Below are 19,151 nucleotides of genomic sequence, written 5' to 3'. Positions count from 1 at the left end.
TTCTGATAATTGACTAATCATTTAAATCAGTTTTCAAGCAAAAAGAAGCTGCTTCCAGCTTGTGGAGTGTTGAGATTTGATGCTTTTTTTTGCCTTTCGGTCAAACAAAACAATCAAAATTAAGACGTTAGCATGGACTCTGGGAACTTGAGATCGGCATTTTTCAGTATTCGTCAAATAATTCACAAATTATGCAACAAAATGATCAGCAGATTAATTGGTAATGAAAAGAACTGTGAGTTATCTAAATGTCTCAGCATGTTCAGGAAAGGTAGTTAAAAATAATCCCTGAGTAAAGCAACTGAAATAAACTAGAAATTAACAGTTGTCTAGTTATTCATCATTTCTGTACTTTAAATAAGATGATTTATACGCCACATGGAGATCAGCACACATGCAAAAGAAAAAAGAAATCAGCGACAGATAAGAACTGATAAAGAGATTAAATGAGCTGCAGACTGAGCACTTTTTACACGAGTGAGTGAAGTGCGGTAAAGTAAATAAAGTGCGGTAACGCTGATAAGCCATCAAGAGATTAACAAGGCGGTGGGATTATCTATATAGGACGCTCTTGTGCGGGTTGGGGGGACAGTACAAACAGGTTTAAGGTTAAACCTCCATCAATAGGCAGTTCTGGGTAGCAGAGACTGCCTGATATTTGCGGTCTGTGCAGGGTGAGAGTGCAAAAGTGAGGCTGGAAAAACAACTCATCTCCATCACTGTTTTCCTCTGTAAAAGAGCAGTTTCTACATTTCCCGTCGTCTGGCTCCACAGTGGGTGGAGACAAGTGGATAAGGACCTCCAATACATTAATGAAATACTGCTCCGCCCGAAACCTTAGATCATCTTGTGTCACGTGACTCTCAAGTGGCTGAAGTGGCATTATCCCTGTCAGACTTTAATCCTGTGGCTAAAATGGCTCCAAATCCTGACCTACTCTCTGAAATGAGGCAGGGGGCTTGAGAGGAAGTGATGGTTTGGTCTGTGTGTGCGTGTTTGTGGGTGGGTGGCTGTGTGTTTATTGATCTGTATTACTCACGTTGTGGGGACATAAATCTGTGGACACAGTCATATTGTGGGGACAAGACCCCGGAATGTAAATCAGTAAATTTCAGGGTGAAGACTTGGGTGAAGGTTAGGGTTAGAGTGAGGATAGGTCTCCAGAAAATGAGTGTGAGGGTTAGGGTGATGGAAACAAGGTGTGTGTGGGTGTGTACGTGAGTGTGTTTGAATGAAATGAGGGAATGGGAAACGGCTGATTTGGATGAGGATGGTGGGAGCTGGAGTTCAGAGGATGCCCGTATGCAGTGTGGGAATGTAACATGTAGACTAATTCAATTATCGGAGATGCTCTCAGGGGTGTCAGCCCCGATCAATATGCGATAAATACTTGAGCAAATATCCCGAGCTGACATCGATATCTCAAGTTAGGGAGCCTGAGCTCCACAGCGGAGGGGAGCGGGTGGAAACGGCGGTTGTGTGGGCAGCATTTAAAGTGAGACAGAGATGGTGGGAGAGAATTATTGGCGATTGTGAAAAAAGCCTGAGGGAAAGGTTTGTTGTCGGTGCCTCTTATGTATGCGACTATAAGGCAGTAGAGCCCAAACGTCTGCCAAGCCGGAGCCATTCTTAACTCGCAAAAAGCGGCAGCCTCCGTAACGGTTTATGTTTGTTTATTGTTCGTCTTCCAGGTTTGAGTTTCCGAAAACGGCATGTGAACGCAACGGCACGCAAACACAGTAGTTAACTAAAACAAAACAAAAAAACAAGTCAGGATGGAAATATCTCTAATCCTTATCATCACCAAACCCACAGGAACAAAGCTGAACTTAGAAAAGAACTCTCCTTGGATATCACTTGGTACCACCTGAGGCTCGGTATTGAAAGGTTAATAACAATGAGATGATGGTCTCTTGTTTTGTCAGACAGGATATTCAAGGCTGCAGTCCACTAATTTAACAACTATTTCCAGCCCTACGCTGGCTTACGACTCTCCTCCACACAGAAACACCAAAACAAATCTGCAAGCATTTACAGGCCGGCTGCTTTCATCATTCCTGGCAGAAAACATACGAGGCCACCCCCCCCCCCCTTAACAAACACACTGTCTAAGTTGAAGGGGCTATTAGGAGTGAGGGCTGACCTGAAAACCTGGCTGCTCATTCTTTAAGACAGCCACAACAACGGCTCGGAAAAGCACTGAGTCAGTGTGAAGGCCTGGCAGATCTGAGCAATTCACAAACACACAACAGCATTAAGATCGTCCGTCATAATCAGACAGGATTGCAGGAAAGGTTTACATCTGCAGCGGTGAACTGCATTTTATAAGACTGCGAGGAGCCTGCAAAACAATGACCGGCAAGTCAGAGCTGGGCTTTGTCCGGTGGCATTTCTGTTATTTGCACTGACGTTTGATCAAATCAGAGTCCATCTGTGTGTGTGCGTGTGTGGACCTGGGTTGTGAATCATACTGGATATGCCAGCTTTGATGATGTGCGGTGATGGGGAGGAAGCAGCAGCACTGCAAATGCTCTACAAATGCCCGAGGTGGCTGCACGTCCATCAAAGGATGCAACAACGGCACTCGACAAAGGGAAGAACAAACACGAGTCCTGTTGAATTCAACTTTTCTTCAAGCGCAAGCGTATTTAATGCATCATCCTCAGCGGCTCCACATCTACGCCACCGCCGTCTCTGTGACATCAAACTCGTCCTTTGAAGCTCATCATCCTATATCTCTGTAATTTATTCTCCCGCAACGTCAAGCGACCGGAAACCGGGCTGCCTGGAGTCACTCCTCACGCCACTTAAAACAAAACCATCTCGGCAACCTTCTCTGAAATGAACTGTTGCCTCCCGCTTGGGGAATGACAGGAACACAGAGGCACTGTACAAACACACACACACACACACACACGCAATGACATGGACACATGCACACACAGACGTCTACTGTTGTCGAAGAATTCCACTAGCGGTAACCGCAACTCTACTAAGAATAAACTGCCCGTCTCTGTTGCACTGTCTGATAGGGCGGCTCACATTCAGCTTACAGTACATAACACACAGTTGTACACTATTTCCGCCCGCTCATGTGAACACACAGCCGGCTTCGTTCTGCGCTGCCACGCGGTGCCAGGGGAGCGGTGACATTGGGAGCAGGAAGAAGACGGTCGGAGACAATGCACGCCATCTAGGTGGTGCGCATGACATGGTACGCTGACACAAAACATGCACACGCAAGGAGGAGGAGGAGGGGAAGAAGAGGTGAGGCAAGGAGGACAAATGCTGCAGCAGGAAGAGAATGTCTGTGGTGAACTGCTGCGCCTCATGGAATTCACCATTGATGAGAATGAAAGTCACCTGAACGTGCACTGAATGAGCGTGTTGATGTTCGGCTAGCAAGGGGAGGGGGTGAGGGGGGTGAGCAGTTCTGGTCTCACTATGCGTAACAGGCAAAGACCCCATTAACTTTTGCAACCCTCCGACAAGAAGTCATGCATGGCTGCTTCGGCATCAAATATTTACTATCCTGGTGAGCTGAAGATGCCCGTGTGTTAGCCTTTAGGGTTTTTTTTAACGAGATCGTGCTCTGCTATGGGGTCGCTCTTCAATTTTAATTGGATCTGTGTCAGTGTGTGCTTCATCTAACCTGACAGGGACGGCCAATTCATCAATCAGTGTCACAATGATGTTTGCATGCGTGAGACCGCGGCGCTGCTTTGCCAGCCGCTGAACACAAGGACTCCAAACACGCTTAACACATACGCCCAGTCAATCAATCGGGTGGTATCCTAGCAACTTGCATGCACATTTTGTCAGTTTTATGTGTGGTTTTTGAAAAATGGGAACATAACAGCTCTTCAAAGCTCAGGATTGTCATAGCGCTCCTGTACAGTGGAGCAGCGCTACCGCAGCAGCTACTGCACCCAGGGGAAACCCTGAGCACGGGCTGTTTAGTGAGACACACACAGATTGAACAATTCACGGTAAAATATTCTGCTCTCCAGGGAAATATTACACCAGGGTCAGCAAGACAACAACTATTTACAAACAGTTTTTTTTTTTTTTTTCCACATTCTGCTGTGTGTGCAGCTCTCTGCAGCCGCTGGATGAAAATCTTCCGCGGCTCGCCCTGCAACCTGACGTTTGGTGCGAGAAAATCAAAAGGACTCCCACAGGGTCTTCCTCCTACAACCCTACTCTTCCCTTCCTGTCTGTCCATTGCACTCTCACACATACATGCTCTGTCTGTCTCTCACACTGCCACTGACTGGGTATTGGCATGTGCTGGGTCACTTGGCAGGGAGGCAGATGGAGCCGTCCTACTCTCTAGCACCTGCCTGGCCCACACTACCCGACTCATCTCTGAGCTCAGCAAATCACAGTCAGGCTCAAGCACAGCTGCGTAAAACAACAGGCTTCATGGCACATCACAATTGCCAGATACTAAACATTACTTCCGACAAAACTGAAGGACAGCCTGCAACTGCTGCCGCGGCTCAGTTCTGCAGAACATAAGAAGGCATGCCGGTGGTGAGTTTAAAAATGACAGGAGCACAGTTTAAAAAGGAGAATCAATATTTTTTTCCACTGGAAGAAAATAAGCTAAATGATTAAAGGAATTGTTCAGAAGTTATACGCTTATTCAATTTCTTGCCGAGAGTTAAATGAGAAGATCGATATCACTCTCAGGTCTGCGAGCTAAATATGAAGCTACAAGCAGCAACCGGTTGTCTCAGCTAAAAATAAGAACTAGAAATATGAAGAAAGAGCTAGCTGCATTCGAACAAAGCAGAATCCCATTTCTGGGCAGTAGTGACATGTTAGCTTAGCTTTATGTTAAGCTATGCTAACTGGCAGCCAGCGGTGGCTCATATTTAATGGACAAACAACCGGCCCGGGGGTCAGATCATACCCAAAAGACAATTTCATAAGGCCCCCAACATGCTGCATTATTTATAGTTACATCCAGCCTGCAAATACATTTTTTATTTTTTCCCATCTTGATTTTTCCCCAGTCCTCTATATCCGTGTACTAATTAAATTTTCAAACAAGGCTGCAAAAAAAGCTGATCATAAATCAAAACACACTCACATGAACACGTCAGATATGACCAACAGACCTGTGCTTTACCGCAGTGCGTCTGATAGCACGTCGAAATGTCTCTATATCTTAAACTAAAAGATGAGCTGACCAGGAGGACAGTTTCAGGACAGGATGGAGGTTAATGTGGCTGCTTTCCGTCTCATCTCAACCAGCATCACCCTTCAAAACATGAGGAGCGGCGTGACGAGGTATGAGGGAAAGACTGGTGTGTGTCAGTGTCAGCCATTGTGTCCCCCAGAGGCCCCAGTTAATTGGGGTTGGGGACCCCTGCTTGTGATGATTTAAACTGGGTCTATTACATTACAGCTGTCGAAATTCATCCTGCTCAGTGTTGGGATATTCCTTTAATGGACGTTCATTTTAACATCACACTCCCAGTCAGAAGGCTGGATATGAGTCAGGGTACAAAGTCAGGGAATAAAATCAGATCATTAGTCAAGAGAAGGTACGGTTAAGGGCTGATGGGAAAATATGCATGCTTTCGGTTTCTGTCTCAAACCCACAGCCAGAAATCCTCCTTTCTGTGAGCAGGGGGGTGAGACCACCTCGAGACAGCAGCAGCCCCACACGGCCAGCCAGCGAGCCTCCCTGACAGGGGGAAGAAATGCTGCCCTCTATCAGCAGTGCTCATTTCTGCCCACGCAGGAGCAGAGACACACACAGACACACACCAAGAGGAGAGCATAAGCATGCGTGTGGGTCACACACGTGTCTCTGACTCGGAAGTCCTCTCCATGTCTTCCTCTTCCGTCAGAGACAGTGTGAAACAGAGGAAACACAATGATCAGACTGTGCTCCAGGTTGTGTCGGAGGCTCAGCTGTGCGCCGACCTTACTGTAGATGACTTGTTCTGTGTGTGGGGGGAGGAGCGGGGGGGGGGTTTCCCAGCTTCCGTTGCATACATATGGAAAAGGGTGGAAACGGCGGCTCCGAGTGGGTTTATGAATAAGAAAGGTCACAAAAGGGCTGCGTCTGTGACATAGATGGACAGCCCACTCTGCAGTTTTCCCTGCCACACTTGTGGAAAGAAAATGAGCACTTGAGGGTTTCAATAAAGCGATAGCTTTACTCAGGCATTTTTACTGAGGCACCTTACTCGGCTGTGTATTCACTGTCATATAAAATCAGCACTCTGACCACTGCACCGCCCATAGCGTGAGCCACCAGCACATGGCTGGACCGTAGGCCCAGGCTTGCAGCTATAACCGGTAGGCCGTCTCCACTCTCCTGGGAAATGGGTGGAAATTATAGGGCCCCCAAACTGACAGCAGCTCCTAACAAATTTAAGCTATAATCATAGGATTGTGACAGTGATATCAGAAGATATTATAATGATGCCTTGTCGGGTGAATCTCAGGGTGTCTCAGGCTGTAAACTCAACTTTTGTTGTTTTTTTGGGGCTGTTTGTTTTTGTGCAGATTGCGTGGTGTTCTGCACACCGGAGGACTTTGGGTTCATTTTCTGAAAGCCTCCAACGTTCAAGCGCTGCTCCTATAACTAAGCAAAACACTCAAAACTGGTTCCCATGGCAACATGGAGAACCTAACCTGGAAGAGTTGGAAGTGAATACAGCACAACCTGTAAACACACATGGACACACATATTCACAAGCGCAACGGCACAGTGTTGCTCCCACATCGAGATGCTGTAAATGTCAGAAGACTGGATTCGACATTTACTTCACAGAGAGCTGACATCAAAAAAAAACATGAGAGACACGGTGTGTACAAAACAATCCATGCATGTTATTTCTTTGTTACACCATATCAGGATGTTCCTGGGACCAGGGACTGGTTCAGAAACCTCTGAATGGGGGGTCAGAGTGGGGCAGAAGAGGGACACGTTTTGGAAAATTAGTAAAAATGTGCTCCATATGAAAGTTTGGCTCAGCTGAATTCTCTGGCTCCTCCCAAACAGTGATGCAGTAGGAAAGACTTCCTGTCTGTTACGTTGAGGCTATGGCTATGTGCTGACACAATAAAAACACAGGTACCCACACAGTGAGGGCCATAAATGTGCCTCTGGTGAGCGTCAAAGCTTCAGTGGACTCCCTGTCCTTCCAGCAGAGACAGAGTCTGGCAGTAGCTGCTCGTGGCAGGTTAGCTGCAGCACCACAAACCTATCTATGCTACACTGAGCGGCTGTCAGTCAGTCTCCGCTGTGTCCCCTGACCCTCCACGTCACGCACTACGCAGCCACGGGGGGCCCCCCCACGGTCGCTGCTCCCTCACTCCTCTGCTGCATTTTAAAGCACGCTGGGAGAGATGGTCCTGACCGCACTCGTGGGTGTAGTTCCTCTTTAGGCTCACTTTGGACAAAGTTTTGCTCCTGATTCTCAGTTAAACAGCAACAGTCCAAGTTACTGTGACCGAAAACAGTTACATTACAAACATGAGGTCAAGCAGGGCTCTGCGTTCAGCGCGCTGTGTCTGCCCAGGCGGAGGCACGCTCACATTTAAAGCCCCGGTTCTTGGCAATAATAATATGCCCATTATTAAGAGTCGCACTGTTCAGCCAGAGTTATAAACGAAGGACAAATGTTCTAATATGAAACAATATCAATAAACAGCTGCTGTTTGTAACCTAACACAGCCTACAGCCATGTACAGATGATGAGAAAATTCTCCTGACACAGTCACAGGTCGTTTAGTCAGTTTGAATCTTTTAGCACTCGTTTTGCATCTAGCTGTGGTTGTTTTTTGTCTGTGTGGTTGTTTTGCATTTCTTTGTGGGGTTTTTTTTGCATTTTTTTGTGGTTGTCTTTGTCTCTGTTTTCTCATCTCTGTGGGTTTTTTTTGTCTCTTTGTGGTCATTTCGTTGTCTCTTTGTGCTTTATTGTATCTCTTTGTGGTCTTCTTTGTCTGTTTGTGGTTGTTTTTCATCTCTTCGTCGACATTTTGCCTCTCTCTCTGTAAGCATTTTGTGTTTCTTTGCAGTCATTTGATTGACTCTCCGACATGACTTGTTAACAGTCACTTCACACAGAGGTTCTTGGTCCAGGCCCAGGTTTGTTCAGTAATCCATCTATGATACTCATAAGTCAACTACCTGTCACCTTCTGACTGTGGTAGGGGGCTCCAAGGGGTGCCAATCAGATTTAAGAGGGGTCCTGTGCCACCCCCTGTGGCCCCACTTCTGCCTGGAACATTAAAAGCAAGGTAGGAGGCTGAGTGAGGGGCAAAAGTCCGACAGAAGAGATTAAGAAGATCATTGAACCTGGGTGAAGCTTCAGGCCAGCATTCCCAGCTCCAGGCTTAGTCACAGAGCCTCGACCCCTACCACTCAACCCCCTTGCACAGGATTGGCTGCGCGTAAGCATTACGGTCCCCGGTTTGCTCTGATTGGCTGTTGGGAATTTTCGCCATATTCATTTCACCTGTTCAAGACCCATCAGAGCTTTAAAGTTCCAGCAGGGGCAGTGGGGTTATACGGTGTTGAAATGGGACAAGGACAGGGTCTGCCTGTGTGAGAAATGCCACCTGCTGTGCGCCTCAGCTGCCGAACCTTCCATGGAGACCACACCCTTGTGCGCCCAAGGGGAGTGCTGGCACACTGACAGGTGAGAAGCACTTAAGTTTACATCCAGCATGTAGCTCTTAGCCAGGATACACCACAACTTTTGTCTTTCTCCAGTGTCGTCCCCAAGCTGCGTGTGAACATATATACACGTGAATTAAACCCCCCACGCCTCTCCAAACATGCTGCACGCACACACACGAGGGACAGGCCGAGCACCGGAGGGACACAGGAAAGGAAGGAGAGACAGAGCAGCTGTCGCATCTTCAAATTACTTCCCCCAAAAAAGAACCGGGGTTCAAACTGCGCTACTCATAATCACGGTTTGTAATTCATTAAATATTCACATGCAGCACATTTAAGATTCCAGCAATTCATCAAACCCTGCTTAGAAAAACAGCATCCTCAAACATCTGCTCAAAACACAGTCGATCCTGCAGAGGATTGTTACGGCGGTCGCACTCTTATTTTGCACAGACAGCAGACTCGGACTCGTCTCGTGCGCCCTTGGTCAGGTGTTCAGCAAAGTGAAATTGTGCAAAAGAAAAAGTTGAATTCAGCGCTGAAGAAATACAAATACATTTTGGCCCTCGGAAACGTTTCATTTCTAACAAATTCAATGCGCAGAAATTCAACTTTCTCTTTTATTTTCTTCTAACAGACGCTGCCTTCAACAAGCCAATAAGAATATATAATTAGTGACACATTCTCTTGCAGCGTTAGAAGGAAAATGCTTCAGTGGCTCAGCTCAAGGAGGCTTTATGCCTCTCATCTCTAATCAATGAGGGTTTATTTTGGCCTGTCTCTCCATTACTCTTGTCATTAAATAATAGGAACTAGTGTGGGGTAATGCGTAATGGTGAGGACACAAATAATTGCACAGGCAGAAGAAACAGCCCCTTCATCTCCTTCTGGATGGTGTTTCTCAGCCCAAACTGGAGTCTGTCACCCACCAAACACATCAGCTATCGCTTCTCCAGCCACATTCCCTCAGGTTAAAGCCTCCACTTTGACTCCTCTCATCTCCAGTATATTTTGGTGATTTAGTACTAACAGGAAAATGCAATCCTCCTCATCCCGGCCACACCTTCCACACCTCCTCACTGCTGCTCATGAGAGTCAGCGAGCTGATTATTTAACTCCTGGTTGTAATGAGTGCAATGCTGCAGCAGCATATTAGTCATGCAACAGGTTGGAGTGGAATGCGAATGACAGCTAACAGAGAAGCGAATCTCTATATGCGCTGCTGCAGTGCACATGCAGGCGTCTGTTTTAAAATAAAAAGAATATCCTGACTCTCGGAGAGCTTTAACACCGATCCCACAGCTCTGATATGCACACAATGAATTTACAATGCTCTCACATCTTATCTTGCCACTCCCTTAAGCTATATGCTCAGTTGTACTAGAAAGTCTGTTATCACTTCAGGAGAAAAGTACACTTTTGTGAAAAAGTTAATAATCGCTGGGCAAGTTTTGCAATGCTGGGAGAATTGAAATGCTATAAAAGCTGTTTTAGCTAACACATGACAAGCAAATAGTCATTATTTCTGGAGGTGCTGATCTCATTTGACATTATTCTTTCATGCTTCATAAGTATTAATCTCACACATAGGGGCTCAGTCATGACAGTACACATGAATCTCTTTTTCAGCCTTCATGAGTGAAAAACCAGAGAGGAACTAATCGCAAGGCAAAAAGACACAAGAAATGCTTTTAAAGGCAGAAAATGAGCCTAGTCAAAAGACGCCTAGCGCATCTGCTCCCCTCACTCCGCAAAACAGATCACTTTGTGCGATCCCTCCTTGCAGACAGGTGAGGGGACATATGAGGAGTCAGGAGGAGGGTGCAGTGGATGTGGCTTTGGAGGGGAGCAGCGCAGCACCTCCTGCTATCACTCTGGACAAAACTAGAGCCCGAATTGGAGAGCTTCCCCTACACCCAGGCTCAACTGGGGAGTATTAATGGATTCAGAGTGGATCAACTGATGGCTATAACATTTCACTGTTGTGACTCAGTGTGCACTGACAACCCAACACACACATCTGCATGTGCACCACGGTGGTGCAATGCAGATGTTTACACCCATGTCTTGGTTTGTATCGTCTACTGAGAAAAAGGTCTCGTGATCAGTGCACTTTTATCTAACAGCATTAAGCCGCAAACTTAGATTTACATGAAGAGCACAAAGAGTTCAACCTGTGTTTATTGTGCTACAGCCCAGCAGAGTGTAACACAAGAGTTAGCACTCTATCACAAATTCATCACCTGTTTATTTGAGCACTTTCTCACTCAAGGTTAAGTCGACGCTGCAGAGAGATAATTAGGAGGAGAAAAGTCTGGTTTTGTCACAAAAGTAAACAAACCTGTGTGCTTGTTCTCAGGCAGACAGCTTTAAACGTGTTTATCCCACAATAACAAGCAAGACATCACGTTAGTCGCTCTGTCCGCACCTCCACCACCTACTAACGCTGCATATCATTTATGTCGCGCCAATATTGAACACCAAGTCACACTCGGTTTCCTCGTGGGCTGCACAAGCAGAGACTTTTCTTCACAAAGAAACTTAACAAGGGGGAGAAAAATGTTGTTTTCTGACTCCTGGTGTCAAAATAAGACACTGCTAAAAAAAAAACATGAGCAAAATGAAAGACTGATATTTAGGTTTATGCAAAAAAGATATTTTGGGTCGAGCAACGAAGTCTTATCAAATTTCCACTTCTCATTTCCACTCTGCCAATCAAATTTAGACAATAGAAAAAAAAGAATTATTGATAATCATTCTGCATAAATCTATTTATTTTCTCCAATGTTTCATTAGTTTGGTTTGTTTGTTTGATTCAACTATTGACTATTTCATTGTTAAATGACTTGACAGTTTATATTTTAAACCTGCAATTACATAACAAGCTCAAGTGATAATAACAATTAAATAACATAAAGTATATCAGAAAATTGAGTTCTTCATTAACAGAAAAAAGGCTTGATTCACTTCCAGCTGTCTCAGCACTGAAATCTGGGATGAATTAATATTATGTAACCTACATTATTTTAACACTGATCAAATCAATTATTTCAATAAAAATAAGCCTGATAATTTCTAAAACACTATTTGAAATATGACTGACACAGTGCAAGTAATTATTCTGGAGTTTCCATGACAAGAAAGCTTTTACAAATAAAATCAAAAGGCTAATCTACTTCTGCTAAAATTACTTATATCTAAATAATACAAAAGTTGACACTTTTGAGCCAATTTGAAATCTCAAAATATAAAATGAATGTCAGTGAAACAACATTTAAATAATAAAAGGACTTCAAAACAATAACAATTCATCACTTTGTCTTTTCTGGACTATTTAAAATTGCATTTTAAAAGGCCCCGTTTATTACAAAACAAAACTCATTAGCAAACAAAATGTTGTTACAAAGACAATACAATAAGCAATCATAATTTTCTATGCTTAAAAATGGGCAATTTAATTGTCAATCCCGCTGTGACTGCTCACACACTGAAGACATTACACAACAAAACACAGCTAAAATATATCAACAAACAGAACACACAGCAAACAGCAGCTGAAGCTACAGCAGCCTCACAAAACCAAGAAATGCCAGCAGGCCTGAACATAAGCTCACACACCGCTTCCTACATGACTGAACCTGATGAATGGTCCCTCCTCAGTCCTGCTGAACTCACTATAGGAGCAACATATATATATATCAAATCCACAACAATACCTAGAATTATTATTATTACCTAAATGTAGGATTTACAAATTAAATAGTGCTGTTCTAAACCTCTATTATTAAATATAAATGTTATTTCTCAACATGTCTGACACAACTAGAATGGATTAAAATTACAAATTAAAAAGGCAGAAAATTTGCATCACGTGGACTTTAATAAATTACCACAAATACATTCTGCACTCCAGCAGGAAAATTGCCATTTTAAACTGCAAATTTTGAATTAATGCAAATGTTTCTGCGAGACCAGACTGAGGGTCTAAACAAACTCTTGGAGGGAGGGGGGTTTAAACGTAGAACTGAATAACCACCGTGGGAAAGCTTAAACCACCTTAAAACGGTTTCGAAAAATGATTCACCTCCACGTGCGATTTCACCCACTTCTCGCTGATTCCGTGCGTGTTTCAAAATGAACACCTGTGCGCGTCGCGCGCCTGCGCTCGCGTCCACCTCGCTCATATGGCGAAGATTTCGCTTTTAAGGGCCTCTCAGAGCACGCACACCCGGCCAGCAGCCCTACACGCAGCCGATTGGACACACGCAGGCACATGTATGGAAATCTGCTCCATCTGATTCCGCCTATAGCCGTGCAGTGTGCAGGGCCATCATGGCAGCCATTATGAGGCTCTCAAACATTGCCATGGCCTACGTGCACATTAACTGTGGGGAGTGGCGCAGGCTTTTACTCCATGTTGCGCCTTGCAGCTTACAAAACGCTTTCAGATCGAGCCATAGAGCGAGGAAATAACACAGCAGCTCGATCATAGGACATTTCTAACACAGGCCTACGTATTTTCTCTACAGTGGGGCACAGAGAAAAAAAACGAGAGCTGTAATGCAGGAAAAGTGTAGCCTGCACTGAAGGGGGAGGACCATGCTGGAAGCGCATAAAGTATGGGTCACGTGTTCCTCCACAAGGGGCTTGAATATTTACCTTTTTGTCACGCAAGGTAGTCTTTCCCTACAGTCGTGGCCATTGAGATGAAACCAGGGCGAATCCATACATGTTGAGAGTGCAATACGCTGCATAATATGCCACAAACGAGCGAGTTTATTACGAATTACGCATGGCCTCGTTTAATTGTTATTCCAACGCAATTAAAAAGCTCGTGGATATGTTGTGTTTGCGTACTGCGTGGACGAGCAGATAACTGAGAAGACAAAAGACGCCAGTGCGTGTCGTGGTGGTGGAGTTTTGGGTTGGCCTATAGATCCGCTCACAAACCTTGGGACTCACGCTTTCTTCTCACACACACACACACACACACACACACACACACACACACACACACACACACACACACACACACACACACACACATATATATACATATAGTAGGCAGAGGAGAGGCCAGGCTGATTGGTATGCAACGCACCGTGCATTGCAGTGTTATAGTGAAACCTAACTTAATCGCCTACATGTAGGCACAAAAGCAGAATTTAAATACGCGCAGCGGCCTGTGCGGAAGTTTGGCGACAGCCTGTATGAGGGATTCAATTAAGATGCAATTATTACACGCGTGCACTTTGTGCGTGACTTCGTGTTTTAACAGTGGGAGAGGCCTCATGCTGCAGATCACGCGATATGGCAGCGGTGTTGCGCGGGTGTTGGGACTAAACTGTTTCTTTGTCGCTTTTGTCTCTTTTGTTTCATCGCCATGCAGTTACATTTCCATCGTCGGGAAATGAAACGTCAACAGCGTGCTTCAAATCACACACACACACACAAGCCGAGAAAAGAGGGGGGAAATGTGCTTGCTATATTTCACAGCGGAAGCCTACAGGTCACACAGTTTGCCATGGGGCACAGTATAGGCGTAGGACACAATGTGTGTGTGCGTGCGTGTGTGTGAGAGAGAGAGAGACACACACACACAGAGACAGAGAGAGAGGGAGTGTGTGTGTCAGATTGTAGGCCTACCTTAGTTTTTTGGGAACAGAGTAGTCTACCTCTATCACCTTTCCGTGTAATTCAACTTTACCTGTAAGGACGAAAGTTGATAATGTAACATTAGCTGTGTGTCATGGAAGTAACAATGCAAGCTGGTAGGCCTTCACAGCAACACTTTGAATCACTTCTCCAAGTAGGTGCGTCCCCATTCAAACAGCCAGCCCCTACGAGAAGTACTCCGCACGGGCGCGTTGCGCGCACGGCGGCGGATAAACTGGGGTATGTTTACATTAAAACAAGCACGGTGGCACATTTTGAGGGTCACAAATGAGCCAAGCGGCGCCAAAATGAAGCATGATAAGCTTTTATAGTATGGGGGAAATGGGCAGCCATGCTTTCCACTCCCACAACCCTCACAGTGCAATGAGGGGTGTTTTTTTTCTGCTCTCAGTAAAGAATGCAACATCAAAAGGAGAGATGGTTTGAAAGGAGAATGGCTTGTACTCTTTCTATTCTAGGTAGGTGTTTCTTAATTCTCCACGCTGACCCAGCCGGGGGTGAGTTTGAAGCGCTCTTCGGCGAAGCTTGAACACGGCTTTTCGTTACTATTATAGAGAGTGGCCTGGCGCAGCACGGAATTAGCGTCTCACCTCGTACCCCCTCAGCTACCTGTTTATTAGCTCTTTCCTCCGGACCCCCATGACCCACCTCCAAGACACCTCGTAAAAACATAGCCAGACATCAGAGGAACATGGATCTGACAAGTTTTCCGCGGTCGCTTCGCTCTGCTCCCTTCAATAAAATCAAGATAAAAAATAAGTGAAAAATAATTATGCCTACCCGAACCATCAGACCATCCCATACATTCCAGCGGGTGATCGCAAAGTAGCGCCCCACACTATCGGAATCTCTAAAGTATAGGTTATTGTGCGCGTTAATAGCGTTACGACGGCTCGTGTTTTCTTTAGGCAAACGGGCACTAAAGCCCCGAGTGTGTCCTGTGATCGATAATTTATCCAATTTTTTGTTGGAGCGTGCATTGCTGAGCGTTCATCTCAACTCTGATGGCACACGGATGTGATCGCAAACACTGTCCCGAGCAGCACACACACACACAAAATAATAATAACACAAGCAATGATTAATATTGCACATTTCGGACACGCTGAGCTATTGTGTTTTTAAACCTGATCTTGCAGTTTGACCCGCTGTGAATTTTTCCCTGTCACCAGCAGCATCACTTATCAAATCCACACTTACCAGAAAGAGTCTCTATAGCCTTTATGGCCGAGTTCTGGTCGGGGAAGTCCACAAAAGCATAGCCGGATTTCAGTAGGATCTGCTCGGGCACTGGTAGATTCCTCTCCTTAAAGAGCTGCTTCAAGTCCTCGACAGTGACCGAAGGACTTAAATTCCCAATATATAGTTTGTTCATGATCTGAAAGGGGGAAAATCTCGAAGGGGCAGGCTATCAGATCTTAAGAGTGAGAGAGTGGCGATATTCAAAGTAGAAAAATAAAAATAAAATGAAATTAGAAAATAGAAAAATATCTGCTGGGATTAAAAAAAAAACGCAGCAATTACCCCCCAGGAAATTACTAAGCTATAAGCGACCCCCAGCACCAACTCTGGCCCTGGTCTAACTCTTTTAACAGGGACTGGGGGAGAAAAAAAAGTGTCGTTACGACGCTACTCTGGAGCCAACAAGCACCGCCTCTAAATAAAATCTCCCTTAAAATCACAAGAAAAACTGTTTGGAGGTGCATGTGCGATCACTCCTGATTCTCCAGCGTGGAAAGTGCATCAGGCTATGAAAGTGGCATGATGATCACTGGGTACATTCAGCAAAGGGATGGGCTTAAAGGAGGCAGAGGGGTTATTTCATCAAATCATAATAAGGGCCGTGCCTTGGGTCCCTCCAGGCTTGGAGGGGGGGTGGGGGGGGGGGTTGAAAAAGAGCTACTGTGTGGAGAATCAAGTCGTTGTCACTGTACTTGTCGACCCAAACAGTGTCACTGATCCCCACAGTTTGCCTTTTATTTATTTATGAGTGGCACAGAAATATGGATTTATGGAGCAGCGTGCAGGGGGTCCTAACCCTGTTTGAGATGCTATCCTATAATAATAAAAAAAAACATCTCGAATAATCAGGATTTTCTGGTATCTGTTTATCATTACACAACTGCAAAAAAATAAAGGCTATTTAAAACAAGAGAGAAAGTGAAACCTTGCAGCACCCTTTCCTTCTTTCACCTTCTGCTCTTGAGCTTGAACCAAACATTTAGCTGTCCATCCTCGTCAGGGGCCGCAGTCTAAGAGCCCCGACCTGCACCGTCTGTGCCATTAACTCCACACAATGTTATTAAAGGTGATGACACTTTGGCTTTACTCTCCGACCTGTGGACAGCGCTAATAGACCCGGCTGCAAAACGTGAAACTGAGCAAATATTTATTTTTAGATGCAGATAAGGAGAAGCGAGGGGATCCCTGGCCCTCACTTTGCGTGTGTGCGTGAGGGAGGCGGCCTTTACGCACCGTCACTCAGCCAGTCTGAGCTCACACTCCAGGCTTCAGTAAAGGTATAGCATCCCTTTTTTAAAAAAATAAATAAATTAATTAATTAATTAAAAAATGTGGATGCGTGCATGGGGTGTGTGTTTGGTCAAGTGAGGTGGGTTTCAAAATAAAAGCTGAAGCTTGAGGGGAGGGGGCCACAGGCTGCAGTGCTCACGCACGGATGTGTAGTCCTGTACCTACACGAGTTACCAAGGGGAGGAGCCTTCAGCCTACAGCTCTTGAGTGTTTCTACATGTGACTCGCCTGTGCCTTGGAACATTACTGCCACCCTACTGTGGTGGAGAGAGTGCCAGCAGCAGGAGTGACCATCCCTCTCCTTGTTTACGTCAGTGTGTGAACAGAGGAATGTCCAAGCTGTGGCCTATTTGCAAAACAGCCCTTTAGTTACTTTCCTGATGACATGCTAACACAGTTGCTGCAGGCCTCTCTGCAGCCGGCTGACACTCATTCAGAGTTCAAAGTGAACCACCCATTCATTTCATTCCTGCACTAAATCATTTTTAAATTAATTTTACTACTCCTGAGACTCAATAGATGGTTTTTAACAATATCCAATTACAGCGTTTCACTTTGCCCTGCTTTGCTTTTGCAGTCCCATTTCAGTGGCAATAAAATTTTCCATTTTCTCCTTTTCTGAGTGGGTAAACACAAAGCAGATCAAAAAATGCAACCGCACACTCAGGATTTGTTTACATCCTTTCTTGTTAACATGTCATGCCCAATTAGGTCAGCATGCTGACAAATCATGCAAGCACCCAAAATGATTTCCTCTGAGGGAGGAAAATTCAACTGGAGGGGATGTGACATGCTGACCTGCTGACCAAAACAAACAGCGCACACATACATGTAGACTTGCGGCAGAGGAGGGGAATAAATCAGCTTATGCAGTTTCCAAGGTGTGGTCGGCTGTGTGACTGTTGTCTTTTCATCGGTCTTCCTGCTTTGCTCTCTATCTCAACACTCTGAGAAACGTTTGAGGAGCTGATTTGACTTTTTTTTTCCCGTATTAATGATTTTAAATACCTCTACCATCTCAAGAGAGAAAACCCTTTAATTCAAGGTTGTTTATTCACCAAAGTAAAACCAACGCTGATGACGTAAACAAAGGAAATAAACACCTATAAATAAAACTACATTCATGAAAAATGGGATTAAAATGAAAGAAAAAATACATCTCACATCCTCTGTACAAGTTTCTCCCCTGTGGGACAAAACATGGTACAATAGCTGAACATATTCCTATTAATATCTAGACTGTCTCAAGGGTCCATTTCTGTTATTTTGTGCAATAAACCAAAGAGTGACGTAACTATTCACCATTGCACACAAGTACAGTGTTGAGGAACTGGCAGTTTAAATGATCGTTTCCTTCTTTGTTTTCCTTTTTATGATTTCTGCTATTATTCAGTATTTCAGAGGGAAATGTACATGCAAGACATACGCTTAAAAAACACCTATAAAGTGGTCAATATAGAGAACAGTTAAGAGCATTTACATATTAGTACAACAATATCTTTACTACAGGAAGCAAATGATTGGCAATAATATTCTATTCTTTACAAAGGAGTTTGTTCACTCAAGCTACCAACCCACCAAAAAACATAACATTCATCAACACTGTAAGAATCCATTCACCTCCTTTGTGTTGGGGTGAAAGGAGGAATTTACATCCATCTATAATTAGAGTGAACTGACCCTTTAAGTAAAGAATCAACCTGTTTATGCTCTTTTCATTTTCATTCTTTTATTTTAGCCCAACAAGTCCTACAGCTTATCATGCTGTGTATTGTGCTCTCTATCATGGATGCTGGAACAAGCTTGAACTCCATTGTGACCAGTAGGGGTAGATGTTGAACAGCCGGATGCTGCTGGACAGGTTTTGCTTCACCGCGTGGTGAGCAGTAGTTTACACAGTTTACTTGGTGAAATTAGCGTGACTTGTTCACGCGCAATCACTCGTGGATAATTATCCTCGTATATTTGTCCAAAAGCGAGTTACAACAGGTGCCTGTCTGGCATTTTTACGAGACATATTTAGAGCCTCCAGTCAGGAAAATTAGCCTGAGGATCAGACTGAACCACCTATTATTATTTGAATTAATGTAAAAATCTGAGATGTGGGAAAAGATTCAAAGCTCTGGAAACAGGATAAGGGAATGTGTGTCTCGCAGGGTTTATTAGCTAAGTTGGATCTTCACTAATGCATTTAGCCACATCGCTTCCAGTTCAGTTGAATAAATCATGTCAGACTAGTTTATTTCAAGCAAGAGCTGAACTGGTAGCTGAGATACTTTTAGTCTGTTCTGAT

The 19,151-nt window shown here is 44.7% G+C and overlaps 1 protein-coding gene across 2 annotated transcripts in view; it reads right to left on the bottom strand.

The window, feature by feature from the left end:
- The window catches only part of igf2bp2a (insulin-like growth factor 2 mRNA binding protein 2a), a 52,050-nt gene extending 36,262 nt beyond the window's left edge, over positions 1-15,788 (bottom strand). For both annotated transcript variants that reach the window (XM_070975515.1, XM_070975516.1), the window contains exons 1-2: positions 15,527-15,788; positions 14,297-14,357 (exon numbers count right to left, since the gene is read on the bottom strand). In XM_070975515.1, coding sequence (XP_070831616.1) covers positions 14,297-14,357; positions 15,527-15,701 — 236 coding nt within the window. In that variant the 5' untranslated portion in view covers positions 15,702-15,788. The remainder of the gene's footprint in view (positions 1-14,296; positions 14,358-15,526) is intronic.
- Positions 15,789-19,151: the final 3,363 nt, after the last annotated feature.

Source organism: Chaetodon trifascialis, chromosome 12, assembly GCF_039877785.1.
Source record: "Chaetodon trifascialis isolate fChaTrf1 chromosome 12, fChaTrf1.hap1, whole genome shotgun sequence".
Lineage (NCBI taxonomy): Eukaryota > Metazoa > Chordata > Actinopteri > Chaetodontiformes > Chaetodontidae > Chaetodon > Chaetodon trifascialis.
Note: the sequence above shows the minus strand (reverse complement) of the source record. Positions and strands in the feature narration are given on the sequence as shown.